Source organism: Pelophylax lessonae (genome assembly GCF_965119305.1).
Source record: "Pelophylax lessonae genome assembly, chromosome: 4".
In the NCBI taxonomy this organism is placed as follows: domain Eukaryota; kingdom Metazoa; phylum Chordata; class Amphibia; order Anura; family Ranidae; genus Pelophylax; species Pelophylax lessonae.
Window position 1 is genome coordinate 554,703,901 of NC_138771.1, and position 17,608 is coordinate 554,721,508.

General features: G+C 42.6%; 1 protein-coding gene across 1 annotated transcript in view; it reads right to left on the minus strand.

Moving 5' to 3' along the window:
• AEBP1 (AE binding protein 1) overlaps window positions 1–17,608 on the minus strand; it is a 97,882-nt gene that overhangs the window by 52,894 nt on the left and 27,380 nt on the right. Inside the window, exons 4-5 of the mRNA XM_082255086.1 lie at window positions 7,557–7,622; window positions 1,628–1,693 (exon numbers count right to left, since the gene is read on the minus strand). Of these exons, the coding sequence (XP_082111212.1) occupies window positions 1,628–1,693; window positions 7,557–7,622 (132 nt within the window). The remainder of the gene's footprint in view (window positions 1–1,627; window positions 1,694–7,556; window positions 7,623–17,608) is intronic.

The window sequence follows — 17,608 nt, forward strand, 5'->3', positions numbered from 1 at the left end:
ATACATAGACAATAATTCCCATCATAACCTGATCAGTACCATGGTCATAATATAATTCAATTTCACCCTAAGACAACTGCCCCCCTATTAAGTATTGAAACCCGGATACTGAACACACATTCAATATACAAATCTCTTACACTCTATATAGGCATAGTACACTACACCATACTTTATGACTTGACCCTTGACATGGTCATATTAGAAATCTATTACACTCTACACCTCATATTGGTACCTGACTACTGGACATATCATAATAATACAATTCTGCGAAGTTCTATATGGTACATTGCACCTCCCACCAATGTATATGACCAGTGGCTACATCATCATAATACAATTCTAATACACCCTATACAGGCATAATACACTAACACAGGTGTTCTATCGGGTTGAGGTCAGGACTCTGTGCAGGCCAGTTCATTCACCTGAAACTCGCTCATCCATGTCTTTATGGAACTTGCTTTGTGCACTGGTGCGCAGTAATGTTGGAACAGGAAGGGCCAACCCCAAACTGTTCCCACAAGGTTGGGAGCATCAAATTGTCCAAAATGTTTTGGTATAATGACACCTTAAGAGTTTCCTTCACTGGAACTAAGGGTACTGGGTAACTGAAACTTGGCCAAGCCCATCCCCAGAAAAACAACCCAACACCATTATCATGTTATGGTATTACCCCCTATACCAAACGATTTAGAGCAGTGCACAAAGCAATCTCAATAAAGACATGGATGAGCAAGTTTGGGTTGGGGTGGAGGAACTTGACTGGCCTGCACAAAGTCCTGACCTCAACCCGATAGCACACCTTTGGGATGAATTAGAGTGGAGACTGTGAGCCAGGCCTTCTCATCCACATCAGTGCCTGACCTCACAAATGTGCTTCTTGAAGAATGGTCAAACATTCCCATAGACACATTCCTAAACCTTGTGGACAGGCTTCCCAGAAGAGTTGAAGCTGTTATAGTTGCAAAGGGTGGGCCAACTCAATATTGAACCCTGCGGACTAAGACTGGGATGCCATTAAAGTTCATGTGTGTGTAAAGCCAGGGGCCCAATACTTTTGGTAATATAGTGTATAATCATAATACAATTCTACTACACTCCATACAGGCTTAGCTCTACCACCACCGATCATAACCCAAGCACTGCACATTATTTTAATAGATTTCTAGTATACTCCATAGTATTCTACAAAACCCATCACAAGTTGAACCATGGATATGATCAAAAACAGTTCTGTAATGCCTGCTACATAGCACAATACATCTTTGAGCTAGACTGGATCCAAAGACATGATCATAAAATAAATCTATTTTGCACCCCCAATATAACCTGACTACTTGCTGGCATGTTACCATGTCATTTAAAGGCTCAAAAACAAATAAATTGCGTTTATGCCTTGCTGATTGACTGCACTACAAATTAGGGAGGAGGTCTGAGCCTCTTGGTCCCTGAAAGTTGAAGTGATGAAACTTCGCCTGTTGTAGTCAATGCTAACTGCTAATTTCTGATTTGCCAAAAGTTCTTTCACCCTATTGTGCATTTCCCTGTTATTGTCCAGTTCAAAATGGTAAAATATGAAAAGGTTTAAAGCAGGACAAGAATAAATCAAATGATTTCCTACAGTCATCATAATCTTCTCTCTCCAGACGGTCATTGTAATCTTCAGTTGGAGGTTCCTCAACCACACCTGTAATAGAGAGCAATGTCAGTCAGTATGAATTGTGTCATTTAGGAGGATACAGAACCCACATGTGTGTTCTGATAATAACAGCCTACTACTCTCAACAGTTAAATACATGATGCTACACTTCCCACCAATGTTTTAGAGACATAATAGTAGGATAGCTGGTTTGCATTTTAAATTGGCTGTACAGTGAAAACACGGTTGACTATGGTAGGGGCAATAGCCTGTGAGCCTCAACATAGAACATAAACTAATCACTATTGGTTTGATGGTCCCTTCAAAGTGCTTTGGAAAAAGTGTCAGCCCCATATAAATGAGAACTAAAATGCTAAACATATGTTTTCAACCATAAATATGCAATGCTCAACCATATGTATGCATGTCCTTCATTAATTTGAAACAAAACAGAGCAAACACACATTGTCGTTCTACAGGGCACTCCATAAACGCGTAACATCAGCTTAGCAGACTTAAAGCGGAGTTCCGGGCACAAAATCGATCTTTTTTTTTTGTGCCCGTCCGCTTGTTCTCCTTCACCTGAAACAGAATTGGATAGTTAGGTTTTTTTTTTTTTTGTACTCACCTTGTAATTGGTAATTGTAGATTGAATATACTCACCTATTCTTCACTTCCTCCCTCTGCACCGCGGCTCCGCCGTCACTTCCTGGCTTGCAATGATTCCTGGGAGCTGAACGTCATCGCTCCCAGGAATCAATGCGACGGCACCGGCCCCGCTCGTCACTTCCGGGGCGACGCCGCATTCCCTGCTAAACAGCTTCTGGGCATGCCCAGAAGCTGTGGAGGAATGCGGCACCGCACCGGAAGTGACGAGAGGGGCCGGTGCAGGCACATTCTGGGAGAAGAAGACGCGGAAGAGGATCGCGCCGGCTTCAGCTGCCCACAAGAGAGATGGCAACGCTGTGGAAGAAATTTTATAAGTCAGTATTTCTTCTTGCAGGTAAGTGCGAACCGGGACAGATCAGAGGCTAGCCATTGTGGAATGTACTAGCCCTGACTGTCCTGGGGGTATGTTCACTGAAAAATTTTTTCTGTGCCCGGAACTCCGCTTTAAGCCAGGTACACATGATGGCAATATCGGACGAATGATCTTGCATGCTAGTCTCAATATCGAAAAATTGTATTGTATTCAGATTGTTTTTTGAACAAAAACTGTACTGATTAAACGAAAATCATACGATCGGGTATCATGCAAAAAAAATGTTTGTGTTTGTCCCTTCGGATAATGTTGGACAAAAGCTGTGTACTAACGATCAAATTATCATACGATCGCTTCGAAAGCAGCATTCTTTTGTACGGTTTTCCAATCTTGTGTATGGGTCTTGTGCTGGCTTATCAGTGGGAATCAGTTGTCATTGAGATCATTTTCTAGTTGCTCATACCTCCAGTGGTTGGCTTGAGAGGTTGGGGATCTCCTATAGACATGAGATCACCAACAGGTAAGTGACATGGAATAGTCAGCTTTCTGTAGTGGCTTTTTTGGGAGGGTTCTCTTTGAAGTTTCAGACAAATCTGTTGTTAAGTGTTAGAAGCTCCAAAGAGAAGTGGCAATTTTTCTTCTTCTTCTGGGCTGGACGGGGGCAGTGATGTCATTCTCAGAAAAGATGAAAATGCTTAGTCTGAGGGTGTTTTCACACTTGGTGCGATTGCCTGGTCCGAACCCGAGTTCGATTGCTCCCCCCTCCCCCTGGCCCCGATGGACTGTGTTCACATTTGATTTTTGTATCCGAACCGCGGTACACTTGTGTCATCGAGCTGCAGCCGGCGCGTACTCATGTTGCTTGGCTACCACTGTAATTGAGAAGGTGCCAAAATGGATAGAATTGCTTGCTTTGGAATGATTGCATTCTCATCAGAAGCGAACCGTACTGGAGTTCACATGAACCGTACCCCAGACCACCCTTTTTAAGTGGACTCGGGTACGGTTCGCGGGTGCGCACGCGAGTTCAAAGACAGTGTTCACATCATCAAAAAGAACCGAACTTGACATCAATCGAACCCGGGTGCGCACCAAAAGTGCTAGTGTGAAAACACCCTGAGTGTCATGCAGACTAGAAGACAAAGAATGGGTGTTTTCATGGGGGGCTTTTAACATCTGTGTGAGAGAATTGATTTGTGAAAGGTTCCATTTCACACAAATCTTTTTATGATTTATTTAACTATGTAACTCCCTTTAGTGGCCAATCCCAATATGCATATGATAAGTGTTAACATATTAAATGTGTTAAATTAGTAATAGACAACAGGTGGCAGTGGATATGCAGACATAAATTGACCATGTTTCTTTAAACATGCATGCCTGGAGAATGAGAATACATAGACTGTTGCCATTAGCTTACTATCATTGAAACAATGGCAGTTGTGTGGAAGAGTATACAAATTGTTTTTTAAGCTTCTTAGATGGCCATGATGTTTTCACCTGCCTAGGTTTTGGAGAACTTTCAAATAAAGTTTTTGTGTTTGACTCCAAATTACGACAGCTGTGTAATTAGGACAGGGAGTGGAGTAGATCAGTGAACAGAGGTTCTCTATTGGTACGCATAAATTAATTTATTATTTTCCATAAAATGAACACAATTGGAGAAAATCATAAATGGTGTCGTAGACCTCCTTTGGAATTCCAGCAGGGTATAGCAATAAAGTGGCAGTGCTTCCACCCAATTCATGTATGAATCTGCCAATACCGGCACTGAGGCATTTTGTAAAAGGGATGGGCAGAGCCTGATGGGAAGCTGAGAGACTAGTACCCCATCAGGTCCACTTTATTTTTGATTAACAGTGCATGGCAGTGGGTGGATCCATAGTCACTATTCATTCCAATAACAGCTTTTGAATACGCCCACTGTCAAACACATGCAAGGCAGCCCTGATGGAGAACTAGTCTCAGATTGCCCCATCAGTCTCTGCCCACCCAACAGGTTCATCGGCAGAGTAGGCAAAGCCTGAAGAGGAACTTGGGGAACTAGTATCTATCAGGTCTGCCTTGCATGTGATTAACAACGCACTGCAGTGGGCGTATTTGAAAGCTGTTATTGGACTGAACAATCAACCACAAAATCTATCAGGGAATTTGAATGAAGAATTTTGGCCAGTTTATAATTAGAAATGTATAATCTGTGTACTGGTGCTCTTTCAAAGTGGGATTCTTTCTGTGTGTACCGCCATAAATAAGCAGTCTGAGATGAGCTGTTAAGAAGTTCCCAGGTTAACTAATCTTGGATCTATGAAGCCCTTACTGGCTCATGCAGACTGGCCATGGAAATCTTGAGACGCACATGAGTGTCTAAGGCTGGGCCGTGTCATGTTGGAAAAAGCTGAGAAGCTCCAAGCACAGTAGTAACTTTGAAGACTGCTTAGCTCATCAGAAAAGATCCCTGTCGTGAGTAGCTGGAGGAGGCATGCCCGCTGGTCTTTCTCTTTTTAGTTGAGAAGTAGAAAAACTAAGAAGTCAGAAGATCTGCCAGTATCATACATTTTATTTTGCAGAAATATGCCACAAATAAAAGAAACACAACAAAGACAAACATGTATATAAAGTGATTTACACTTTTATGTGCCAAGCTTTGCCTCTACTTTCAGTTTTTTGCCACTGTACTAAAGTTTTCCAGCAGAGTACAGGTAAGTCACAAGCAGGAAGTAGAGGCTACATACTGTATTTATTAATTAAAATATGGCATCCCCTATATATATATATATGGGGATGTTGAGCCAGGGCAGCTCAATGGCTCTTCTGATTACTTTACTAGTTCAATATTCACTGTGATTACTGGAGATATGGCTTGGCTGCTCTACACTTCAGCCACCTGCTAAATTATCTGACCATAGGGGAAAGTGGGTTTCAGCTTTTTGGTAGTGCTGGTAGGAATGAATTGGACTGCAATTCACTGTCGTGGTGCAGAGAGGTGAAGCAGGGCATGACTTGGAAGGTGACCAGGATGATGTGTGGGGAGGTAAGGGCAACATGTGATGCGTGTCTCAGGATGCAATGGTGTATCTTGCCAGGGCAAGGAGGGCCTTCTGGGCAAACTGACCTGCTGTCTCATGTTTTAAAGCTTGTTCTGAGACTTTGACTCGAAAGAAAGACATAGCTAGGCAATTATCATTTTCATAAGGAAGCCAGCAATGGTATCCTCCATATTAATGATAAGTGTATTTTAGGAACTAAGTTGATCTAAATTTTATGACTTAAATAGTCAACACTTAAAAAAATAAAGAGGATATGATACGTTTTGAAATTCGGTATGCATACATACTTTAGGAGACAACTATACCTAAAAAATCCTTTATGAATGCAGGGCCCCGCTAAGTGCAGTCCATCTGGTCCAATACGTACCTTACTTACCGTCTGTAAATGTCCTCACTGGGCCCTTTTCAACTTACACATTTGCACCCTGGCCCCATTTCATTATGGGAACCACTGAGGCTCCCCAAAGGAATAAATTGGGCCATGGTGAACAGGTTGAGGCGGATGTTTCCAGAAACAGGGCAGTGCAGTCACTGGTATGATTACACCTTTAAGATCACTGGATTATGGACACAGGTGAGTATAGAACCAGATGGACTGCAGTTAGTGGAGCAAAAGAGAAGGGGTGTATTCCAGAGATAAATCTATAATCCTACCACTTCATAAAACTCTGGTCTGACCGAATCTGGAGTATTCTGTCCAGTTCTGGTCGCCAGTCCTCAGGAGGGATGTGTTGCAGCTTGAGAGAGTCCAGAGAAGGGCAACTAAACTAATTAAGGGATTGGAGGACCTTAATTATGAAGACCATCTACAATCGCTTAATTTATTCTCCCTGGAGAAGAGACGCCTGAGAGGGGGCATGATAGCAATTTATAAATACATCAATGGTGATCTCAGCATAGAAAAAAAGCTATTCAGTCGCAAGGATTGCATGAGAACTCGAATGACATACAATGCGATTAGAGGAGAAGCGTTTTGACCTCAGGCAACGCAGGGGGTTTTTTACTGTTAGGGCTACAAGATTGTGGAATTCTCTACCACAAGATGTAGTTTCTGCGGGAAGTATGGCTACTTTCAAAAGACTCTTGGACGTACAGCTCAAGGATCAGAACATTAAGGGGTATGAGAGATTATTACGGCCACACACGCCTACACAGGTTGGACTATTGTCTTTATTCAACCTCAACTACTATGTAACTATGTGATAGAGCCTGCATTGATAAACCCATATTGTTGATGCCTCCCCACTTTTAGCCAAGCAACTACAGAAGCTTGTTCTAATGGAGGTCAACAAAGGCAACCTCTATGTTTCTATCAGCATAGGTTTCCTTTAAACTGACCATAGACAATAAATGGTGGTTGTATTATATATGCTGAAAGAATTTTCTTCCAGTAAATTTTGCTCGTATTGAACAACCATTGCTCTTTATCCAATGAAAGCACCCGCCTAACTTGTGCAGAAAAGTAGTGACCAGCTGGAAAAACCCCATTCGCAAATTGACATTTGCTTGGCGTTTAGACAGGAGTGACTGCTCACATCTAACCATACAGTAGATATTAATATAATTGTCCAGCCTAGCCAAATCAGCTAAATTGACAATGATCTAATTTCTATGGGCAGCTTGGACTCTTGGAATAAAGTTGTAGCATACTAAGTTGATTCATGGTGATCCAGCATGTGTCTGAACTATACAGTACACGCAGTAATGTTGCAGTAATGTTATACTAATTTTCGTTCTAATGCTTTCCATGTCTGGATAAATCATTAGGCAGCCAGACAGAGGGGCCTTTGTGGCCAGTTTTCTTTGCTGTGTACTGTCTCCTACTGCATTAGTGGTCTCATGGTGGGGTGATGGTTGTATGAATAAAGGAGAACTCACTTACCAGGCCGAGGTCTGCGATCCTCTCTGTCTGGTTCCTCAGGTTCTGGAAGCGACTCCACATATCCTCCTGAAACACAAAATATGAATGTCGGTTAGACATTAACCTCTACTATATATATTAGAATGATCAAAGGCAACAAGAAACCAACTGTCTTTGTTCTGACCAAATAAAACTGGAAAAAAAAATCGAATTGGTTGCTTTCTGCTAACTTCTAGTCATACTTTGTTTGGTTTATGAAACATTTTTTAACCACTTAAGCCCCGGAAGATTTTACCCCCTTCCTGACCAGGGCCTATTTTGCGATTCGGCACTGTGTGACTTTAATGGACAATTGCGCGGTCGTGTGACGCTGTACCTAAACTAATTTGACGTTCTTTTTTCCCCACAAACAGAGCTTTCTTTTGGTGGTATTTGATCAACTGTGCGATTTTTTGATCATGCGCTATAAACAAAAAAAAAAGCATCAATTTTGCAAAAATAACAATATTTTTCACATTTTTTTATATGAAATTCCCCCCAAAAAATGTAAAAATCTAATTTTTTTAACATTTTTGGCTAATTTGTTTTCTGCTACATATGTTTGGTAAAAAAAATCACAATACGCATATTTTGATTGGTTTGCGCAAAAGTTATTGCGTTTACTAACTAAGGGAAAGATTTTTGTCATTTTTGTTGTTTTTTTTTTAACGAGTAATGGCGGCGATCTGCGATTTTTTTTGTGGGACTGCAACATTGTGGCAGACAGATCGGACCCTTGACTGACATTTTTGACACTTTTGGGGTTACCAGTGACATTACTACAGTAATCAGTGCTATACATATGCACTGTTACTGTAAAAATTACACTGGCAGGGAATGGGTTAACTTTATTGGGGAAGGAGGGGTTAAGTGTGTCCCTAGGGGCGTGTTTCTAACTGTGATTGGATGTGGCTTTACATGTAACAGCACAGATCAACGGTCCTACATAGCAGGAACTTATGATCTGTGTTGTTACACAGGGAAGAATGACAGGCGGCCGTGAACGAGCCGGGGCGGAAGCGCGCCCCCGGGGGCGCGCGCTCGCCCCCTTTTGGCTTACAGGCTAGTGACGTACCCATACGTCACTTTGCCTGGCCGGGGCTGACTGCCGCAGTATATGTGCTTGCGGCGGTCGGCAACCGGTTAAATGACCTGAATCTAAACACAAGCACAACAGTGTAATATAATTGCAGTTTACCAGTCCATAGATGTGGTGGTTACATCAGGTTTTTTTTTTTTTTTTCTTTCAGGCTTTTTTTCCTAATTTTTACACACTTTCTGTCCTATGATGATAACGCCCACTCACAGTGGGACCATGGAGAAACAAACGTAGCCACCCTCTAACAGGAAGTTGGATCACACCAGTTGCGAACTATAGAAGGGACTTTTCTGAGTTCAAGAAACATATTGATTTGAATTTTGTATTTGTAAACCAGAGTTTAAGGTTAAGTTGTACAGTGCACTGGATACTGGCTGCTGTGAACTGTTACAACCACTCAGCTATCAATAACTTGTCAAACAGATACTACAAAAACTTTCAATGGTATATTTAGCAGACTAAAGGGAGCATAAGTAACTGTAAAAGTTCAAGCTGGAACTCTCTGCTCCTCTTCTTTACCATGTGCCACCATAGAAAGCTGCTTCCTATGGTGGCATACATGTGGGCTCAATCCTAAGCCATGCTGTGTGTGTCTATTGGCCCCGCCCCCCACTACCTCGTCACAGTATTTGATTGACAGCAGCAGGAGCCAATGACTTCTGCTGTTCTCACTGAAGCCCCGTACACACGTACCGATTGTCGGCCGACCGATCGGCTGTCTTTTGTCCAGGGCTGTCCTGTCCGCTGAAAAGTGCAAAAGACTGCACAAGAATTTTGTCCGCCGACTTCAGAAGTGATGTCATGTGATGGTTAACTTTCCCTGTGTTTTTTCTTCTCTGAGCATGCCTAGTCTTGCAAATCTGCTGATTGTCGGCCGAATTCTGTACTGACTGAGGAACAATCGGCCGTTCTGGTGTTGGTCAACAAAAATTTTAATGCCTGCACGACAGATTCTTTTCGGCCGAAAGTGCGCTGTCGGCTGTCGGAAGCATCATACTAACAAGCCTACAATCGGCCGATCGGTCGTCGGCCGAATATTTACGGCCGACAATCGGTACGTGTCTACGGGGCTTAAGTCTATGGAAGAAGCAGGGCCCTGTGCTGAATGGAGATCGGGCTCAGGTAATTATTGGGGGGGGGGGGGGCTTGACATAAAAGGTTTTTTACTTTAATTCAGAGAATGCATTAAAGCGGTTCTTCAGCAGTAAAAACGAGCAGCTGCAAATACTGTAGCTTCTGACTTTTACTAATCACTTACCTGTCCAAGGATCCATGACTGTCCTCACCCAATCCCACTCTTTTGGTCCAGGCGCCGGCTTTGTGAATGGTACCGCAGCTTTCTGGGACATGTGACGTACCAGGAAGTGCAGAGACATGGGTTAAACCATGAAGCTCATGGAAGGAGAAAGAGTTCAAGATTCACCAGAAACAAGAGACAAGGCAAAAATATCTCAAGCAGCCTTTCTCAACCCTTTCAACATAGAGGAGCCCTTGAAATAACTATCTGGTTTCAGGGAATCCTGCTAAAAACTACTCTACATACTATATAACTCATGATACATTAGTGTAATGGTCATTGGGAAGAATTCTCCTTACACTTGTGGTCATTGAGAAGAATTACCCACTTACAGATACAGATAGCTAGAAAGCTCATCTGTGTCAGTGGGAACTTAGCTGAGAGGCAGAAATTTCTCATTGCAAGGAACCGCTAGCAACCTCTGGAGGAACCATAGAGTTCAATGGAATCCTGGTTGAGAAACCCTAGTCTAAAGGATCAGACAGGGAGCTGTCCAGCATCTCATGGGCTCAGCAAGAAGAGCCACAGCAGCCATTGTGGGTTAAGATTCTGGTCTTGACTCTAATAATCGTAAAGGCCTGTATCCATGGGAATTGGACTTTGGTAATGGCATCACCTTGACATCAGTTTGAGACACTTCTGATATCATTCAGGGTTCATTGAGAGGTGCAGTAGACCTCTTTCTAACCTGTGTTTGATCTGTTTCAAATGGGCTTGGCATTTCCATAGACTCGTATAGGAATGCAAACTTGTATTGGAACTTTATTCAGTATTTAGCTGAGGGAAGAAGTGTAACTTATATCAACTGGTTAACAGTTGGGGCCTACTTCAACTGGCTGAGAGCCACAAAAAAAGCCTTATGAGAGCCTTATGCGGTCCACAAAAACACCATTGTGACATGATATTGCAGAATTTGGGACACATGGACACCATACATCCTTCACAAGCTATAAATAATGTTGAATGGTTCTGCTCCACTTCTTTTAGCACAGGAGGTCTGCAATAAGCTTTGGTGTTTCAGATGCATAAATATTGAGGAACGAGACATTTCCTGTCTGTTCTCCCCACATTTAATCCAGGCCTCTCTCCTTCTACTTCCTAAACACCCACTTAAAGGCCAAGTTAACATTTACCCGTGATCAGATGCAGTCAAGGGGCCCCAGTAAGTATTAAAAACTGTGCAGGTTTGTAAAATGTTTATTAATGAACCCTGACCGAAAAAATACTGCTAGGACTTGAAAAACATTGATTTTCGCTCCTGTAATGCTGGAACTGAGTGTACAGCAGTTTTCACATTCTAGCAACAAGATAGTAGGACATATTGGTTGCTAACTGGGAGTTTTTCAGCCAGGGGCCCCAAATGGCCTACAGATATTACATTAAAATTAATGAAAGTTTTAGCAAGCTGGACAGTTTCTTATTATCTGCTGGGGCCCTTTTTACTGCATATATCATTTTCTGGAAAAGGTGAACTCAGCTTTGCTATGCTTCAGAGTTTAAGGCCCCGTTCACACTTGAGCGTTTTGTAGCTTGTACCTCAAAGCTCAAAAACGCTCAACATGCAAAAACCTATTGTTTTCAATACCCCTTGTTCACATCTGAGCGTCCTGTCACTTGTAGCAAAATGCCTGTCGCTCAAAAAAGTACATGAGCTACCTTTTAGGCAGAATTTTGCGTTTGTGTCCCCAAAGACTTCAATGGAAACGCCTGAAAAGCGTGACATGAGCATTTTTTCTAGTGTTCTTCAAGCATTTTGTCTCATGTTTTCTGCTCAAACAGCAGTTCTCTGCCCCTTTTTCAACAGGACTTCCCACCTTTAGTTGAAAAACGCCTAAAAAAAAAAAAAAACTGAGACAAAAGCTGCAAAATGTGGATTTTCTGCGTCAAATTTTTTTTTTTAAAAAACACACTTGAAAAAATGCTTGAAAAGGTGACGCTTAGGTGTGAATTTAGCCTAAAACCCTCATCATATGATACAGCAGTAACAAGACTGCTATCTGAATTCTCCTCAACAATGAAATGTGACTGATTCAGATGGGACTGAAGAATGTGCTATAGAAGTGCAAACATCCTATATAAAGGAAACCTGTCAGGAGAAAAATATCCAGGAAGTAAACACATTCTTGCATTCATGCTACACAGTGCTGATGGGCAGATCTCCCAATGCAGCTATTATATTTTAACAGCCAGCCCTCCCAATTATCTAAATCCCTAAATGGCGGCTGCATCTGAATAAATGCAGATGCTGTTCGGACGACATTTTTTATTTCCTTCAAATTTTTGAAGGAGCAACACAGTGCTGTAAACTGGACAGGTAGGAGACAAGGCATTTGGACTAAAATAGCCACCCAATGCAGTCCTAACACACATAGTGTGAACAGACCCTAAGAAAGCAAATGGTTCTTATCTGCCGACACATTCTATGTTTCTATCTATGTTTCATTGAAGCCAGAGAACCAGCATGACATTTGGACAATCAATTTCCAAAAGGTCAGAATCGCTGCATACAGTTAATTTTCAGTAACACCTTCCCACCCAGCCTTTAGTAGAATGGTGGTTTTTCAATCCTGACTGGACATCATATGACGTCCTTCACATCGCGCCAGTGGTGTATTTAGGTTTTGTGCTGCCCTAGGCCTGACTAAACTTGTGCACCCCCTAATTTAAATATGACTCACCTCTTCCTGTAAAGGCCACACCCCTTCCTGTTTATGACCCATCCTGTCATCTGTAATCCACAGACCACAACCACAGTCTATCAGTGCCCATCAGTGTAGCCTCATCAGTTCCCATAAGTTCAGCTTTAGTAGTGCCACCTTATCAGTACCCAGCAGTGCAGCCTCATTACGGCCCATCAGCCACACTTATTAGCATTGGCAGACATCGGGCTAGTTGTATTAAGTGTGGTCGGCGGCATGTGGTCTGTCTGAATGTCCTCACCGGCCGGTATTATCATACAGGCAGGTAGCAGTGTGACAGCTTTATGGGGGTGCCAGACTGATTTTCCTCCTGGACCCTGTCCTCCAGCCCAATTTGACTGGCCCTATACTAAAAGTGTAGTGGGCCCTGTTCATGCGGGAGCCAGGAGAAGGCTGTTTTTTTTTTTTTTTGAGCGGGGTGCAGCTTTTTTGCTGCCCCTCCTGCAAAGTGCTGCCCTAGGCCTGGGCCTTGTTGGCCTAGGCCAAGATACAGCACTGCATCGTGCCACTTGTGCACAGCGACTGGTGGTGAATTGTGTCCCTTGGACATGGCACATCACCGATCAGGGTTTAGAGCTGATGATATAGGCTCTTTACCATGTGATCAGCTGTGTCCAATCACATCTGATCACATGTAAACAAATGCCGGTTATCTGCATTTTCTTTTCCAGTTACAGGAGGCATTTACACTGATACTCAGGGTACTGATCATCAGTGCCCTGAGTATCAGTGAAGCTCCATCACTGCAGCATATCAGTGTCCATCAATGTAGCATACTATTGCCCATCAGTGCAGCATATCTGTGCCCATCAGTGCATCTTATCAGTGCCCATCAATGCCGCCTCATCAGTCCCAATTCATCAGTGCCCATCAGTGCAGCCTATCAGTGCCCATCAGTGCAGCCTCATCAGTTCACATCAGTAAAGAAGAAAAATTACATATTTGCAAACATGCATAACAGAAACAAAGAAAAAGGTTGTTGTTTTTTTTCGCTTGTTTAGCAAAAAATAAAAACCCAGTGGTGATTAAATAACACCAAAAGAAAGCTCTATCTGAGTAAAAGAAAATGATAAAAATGTCATATGGGTACAGTTTGGCATGACCGCACAATTGTCATTTAAACTGCGACAGCACTGAAAGCTGAAAAATGGCCTGGGCAGGAAGGGAGTGAAAGTGCCCGGTACTGAAGTGGTTAAAGTAAATGACCTCAACTCAACACCAGGAATAAATAGCACAGTCTCAGGTAAAGCTTATTTTTGCATAATTCTATTATTGTATTGATAATAGAGATATGTAGATTAGCCAATAGAGGGAGTTCTCAGTGACTCCTTAGCACTTTTGTTGCTGGGAAAAAAATGAATTGCAGTGAATTGGTAGATCGACTTGTGTATAACCAGCCTGCCCATACATGGATAAAAATGTAGCTGTTTCTTCTGAACCATCTGGATATCAATCTATGTATAGTCGCCCTAATGTAATGAGTGCATATGGTTGCCCCCATGTACATATATGGCAAATTATACTAAGAAGCAAGGCTATTAAATCACCACATGTTTATCACATTAAGCTCGCAAGCTGATTTATTTTATATTCTTATCAATTAAATTGCTAAAGAGGAAATCAGCCAAACATCTCTTTTTAAATAAGTTCAAATGCCAATTAGTCACATTTTTGTCTTTCTGTGTACCCAGTGCTGGATATGTTTCTGTACAGAGGCTGACCTCACATGTTTGGCCCTTGAACTTAGAGCCAATTTTCTTGCACAGCTAACACAAACCATGGCCTAGGGTAGCAGGCCTGCCTGGGGCGGCACACCACCACCCACATGTCATGTTGCTGAATATGACATACAGTACATAATAAAACTTACAGACTGCCACCTCCAAGAGCAATCCAGCCAGGTAATGTTGCTGTCCCAGCACAGTTTGCACATTTTTGTTGGTGGAATATCATACTCAAAATTCACAAACTCTGCTCCATACACTTAGAACCAAATTGCATACAGAGCACTGTGACCATAGGTTTGCTCTTCTAGTCATTGCTTCTGGGTGTAGTGATGCAGAGTTGGTAAATTGTCTCTTTCGTCCTATCTGCTTTCAGCCTCAATCTGCATTCTGTGTCTATGACAGCCTTTCTCCACTGGGGTTCTGTCTGCATTCGTCAGGAGTGCCGTCACATCATGGTTGAGAAAGACTGGGTTAGACAGCAGAGGTAGAGAAGCATTGAACTCTATGTCATGCAGAATGGAAGCTCAATTTGGACAACAATAATGAGTAGAGATGTGGGGTTGATTTACTAAAGGCAAATAGACTGTGCACTTTACATACTGCAGTTGCTCCAAAGCTTAATAAATGAAGTAAAGGCTCTCTTTGCAAAGAATATCCAATCGCATGCAAGGTAAATTATAAAAACAGAATTTTTGCTTGCACATAATTGGATGATAAAAGTCAGCAGAGTTTCTGTTCATTTACTAAGCTCTGGAGCAACTGCTCTTGCATAGTGCAAGTGCACGTTGCAAGGTGCACAGTCTCTTTGCCTTTAATAAATCAACCCCTGTGTGTCAATCAATCCCAGGATTTAGACAAGTGGGAGCTGACTTCCAAGTCCTGACCTGCTCCACCTAACAACCTCTACCATGCCACGGTGTACACACACTGCACCCTGCCACACAAACCTTATACTGGCAGCAAAGTTTCAGGAGGTTCAAAACAGCTAAGTAAAAATACATCTGTGTCAGTCATGTATAGTGAATGTGTGGTTGTATGTACAGTATCTCACAAAAGTGAGTACACCCCTCACATTTTTGTAAATATTTTATTATATCTTTTCATGTGAACACTGAAGAAATGAAACTTTGCTACGATGTAAAGTAGTGAGTGTACAGCTTGTATAACCATGTAAATTTGCTGTCCCCTGAAAATAACTCAACACGCAGCCATTAATGTCCAAACCGCTGGCAACAAAAGTGAGTACACTCCTAATTGACAATGTCCAAATTGGGCCCAATTAGCCATTTTTCCTTCCCGTGTCATGCGACTCGTTAGTGTTACAAGGTCTCAGGTGTGAATGGGGAGCAGGTGTGTTAAATTTGGTGTTATCACTCTCACTCTCTCATACTGGTCACTGGAACTTCAACATGGCACCTCATGGCAAAGAACTCTCCGAGGATCTAAAAAAAAAATTTTTACTCTACATAAAGATGGCCTAGGCTATAAGAAGATTGCCAAGACCCTTAAACTGGGCTGCAGCACAGTGGCCAAGACCATACAGTTTAACAGGACAGATTCCACTCAGAACAGGCCTCGCCATGGTCAACCAAAGACGTTGAGTGCACGTGCTCAGCGTTTTATCCAGAGGTTGCCTTTGGGAAAAAGACGTATGAGTGCTGTCAGCATTGCTGCAGAGGTTTAATGGGTGGGGGGTCAGCCTGTGATTGCTCAGACCATACACCGCACACTGCATTAAATTGGTCTGCATGGCTGTCGTCCCAGAAGGAAGCCTCTTCTAAAGATGATGCACAAGAAAGCCCGCAAACAGTTTGCTGAAGACAAGCAGACTAAGGACATGGATTACTGGAATCATGTCCTGTGGTCTGATGAGAGCAAGATAAATGTATTTGGTTCAGATGGTGTTAAGCGTGTGTGGCAGCAACCAGGTGAGGAGTACAAAGACAAGTGTGTCTTGCCCACATTCAAGCATGGTGGTGGGAGTGTCATGGTCTGGGGCTGCTTGAGTGCTGCTGGCACTGGGGAACTACAGTTCATTGAGGGAACCATGATTGCCAACATGTACTGTGACATACTGAAGCAGAGCTCTTGACCTCCCTTTGAAGACTGGGCCCACTATTCCAACATGATAACGACCCCAAACACACCTTCAAGACGACCACTGCCTTGCTAAAGAAGCTAGGGTAAAAGTGATGGACTGGCCAAGCATGTCTCCAGACCTAAACCCTATTGAGCATCTGCGTGGCATCCTCAAATGGAATGTGGAGGAGTGCAAGGTCTCTAACTTCCACCAGCTCTGTGATGTCGTCATGGAGGAGTGGAAGAGAACTCCAGTGGCCATCTGTGAAGCTCTGATGAACTCAATGCCTAAGAGGGTTAAGGCAGTTCTGGAAAATAATGGTGGCCACACAATATTTACACATTGAGCCCAATTTGGACATTTTCACTTAGTACTCACTTTTGTTGCCAGCGGTTTAGACATTAATGGCTGTGCGTTGAATTATTTTGAGGGGACAGCACATTTACACTGTTATACAAGCTTGTACAGTCACTACTTTACATTGTAGTAAAGTGTCTTCAGTGTTGTCACATGAAAAGATATCATAAAATATTTACAAAAATGTGAGAGGTGTACTCACTTTTGTGAGATACTGTATGTGTGTATGTATAAATACAAAAATGTGCTGCGCCAGAAATCACACAAATAAAACAGTGATAATATGTGATAATAGAGTTCATAGGGCACATAATCGTGCTAGTGCTCCAATCAAAGAAATCTCCAAAAGTCCCAGTGTTCAACTGAAATGTGATCCAATCGTGATAAACAACGAATATTGTGAGCACCGTTTAGTGAATCCCTCCACCAGACAGATAAGCCTCTCACCTTCCCATCAGACCCAAATGGGCCAGCAATCACATAACATGGATAATGGATTTCCAGGAAAGGGCCTCTTTACTGTGTAGCTCCAGGGATTCCAAGATATATGTGGGGATAAGAATGGGACAAAATCTAGTGCTCTCCGTATATATATATATAAATCAGCTTTATTGAAGAGAATAAACAAACTCACATTTGCAGGGCACTCAGCCGTGCCTGCTTTGCTGACATGTAGTGTAGATAGTGCTCCGGAGAAACGATCTGCGTCGGCCACGCACGCTCCGCCCCCCCTATACGCGTTACGTCGAGCGTGATGCTCCTTTGACTTCCTCGG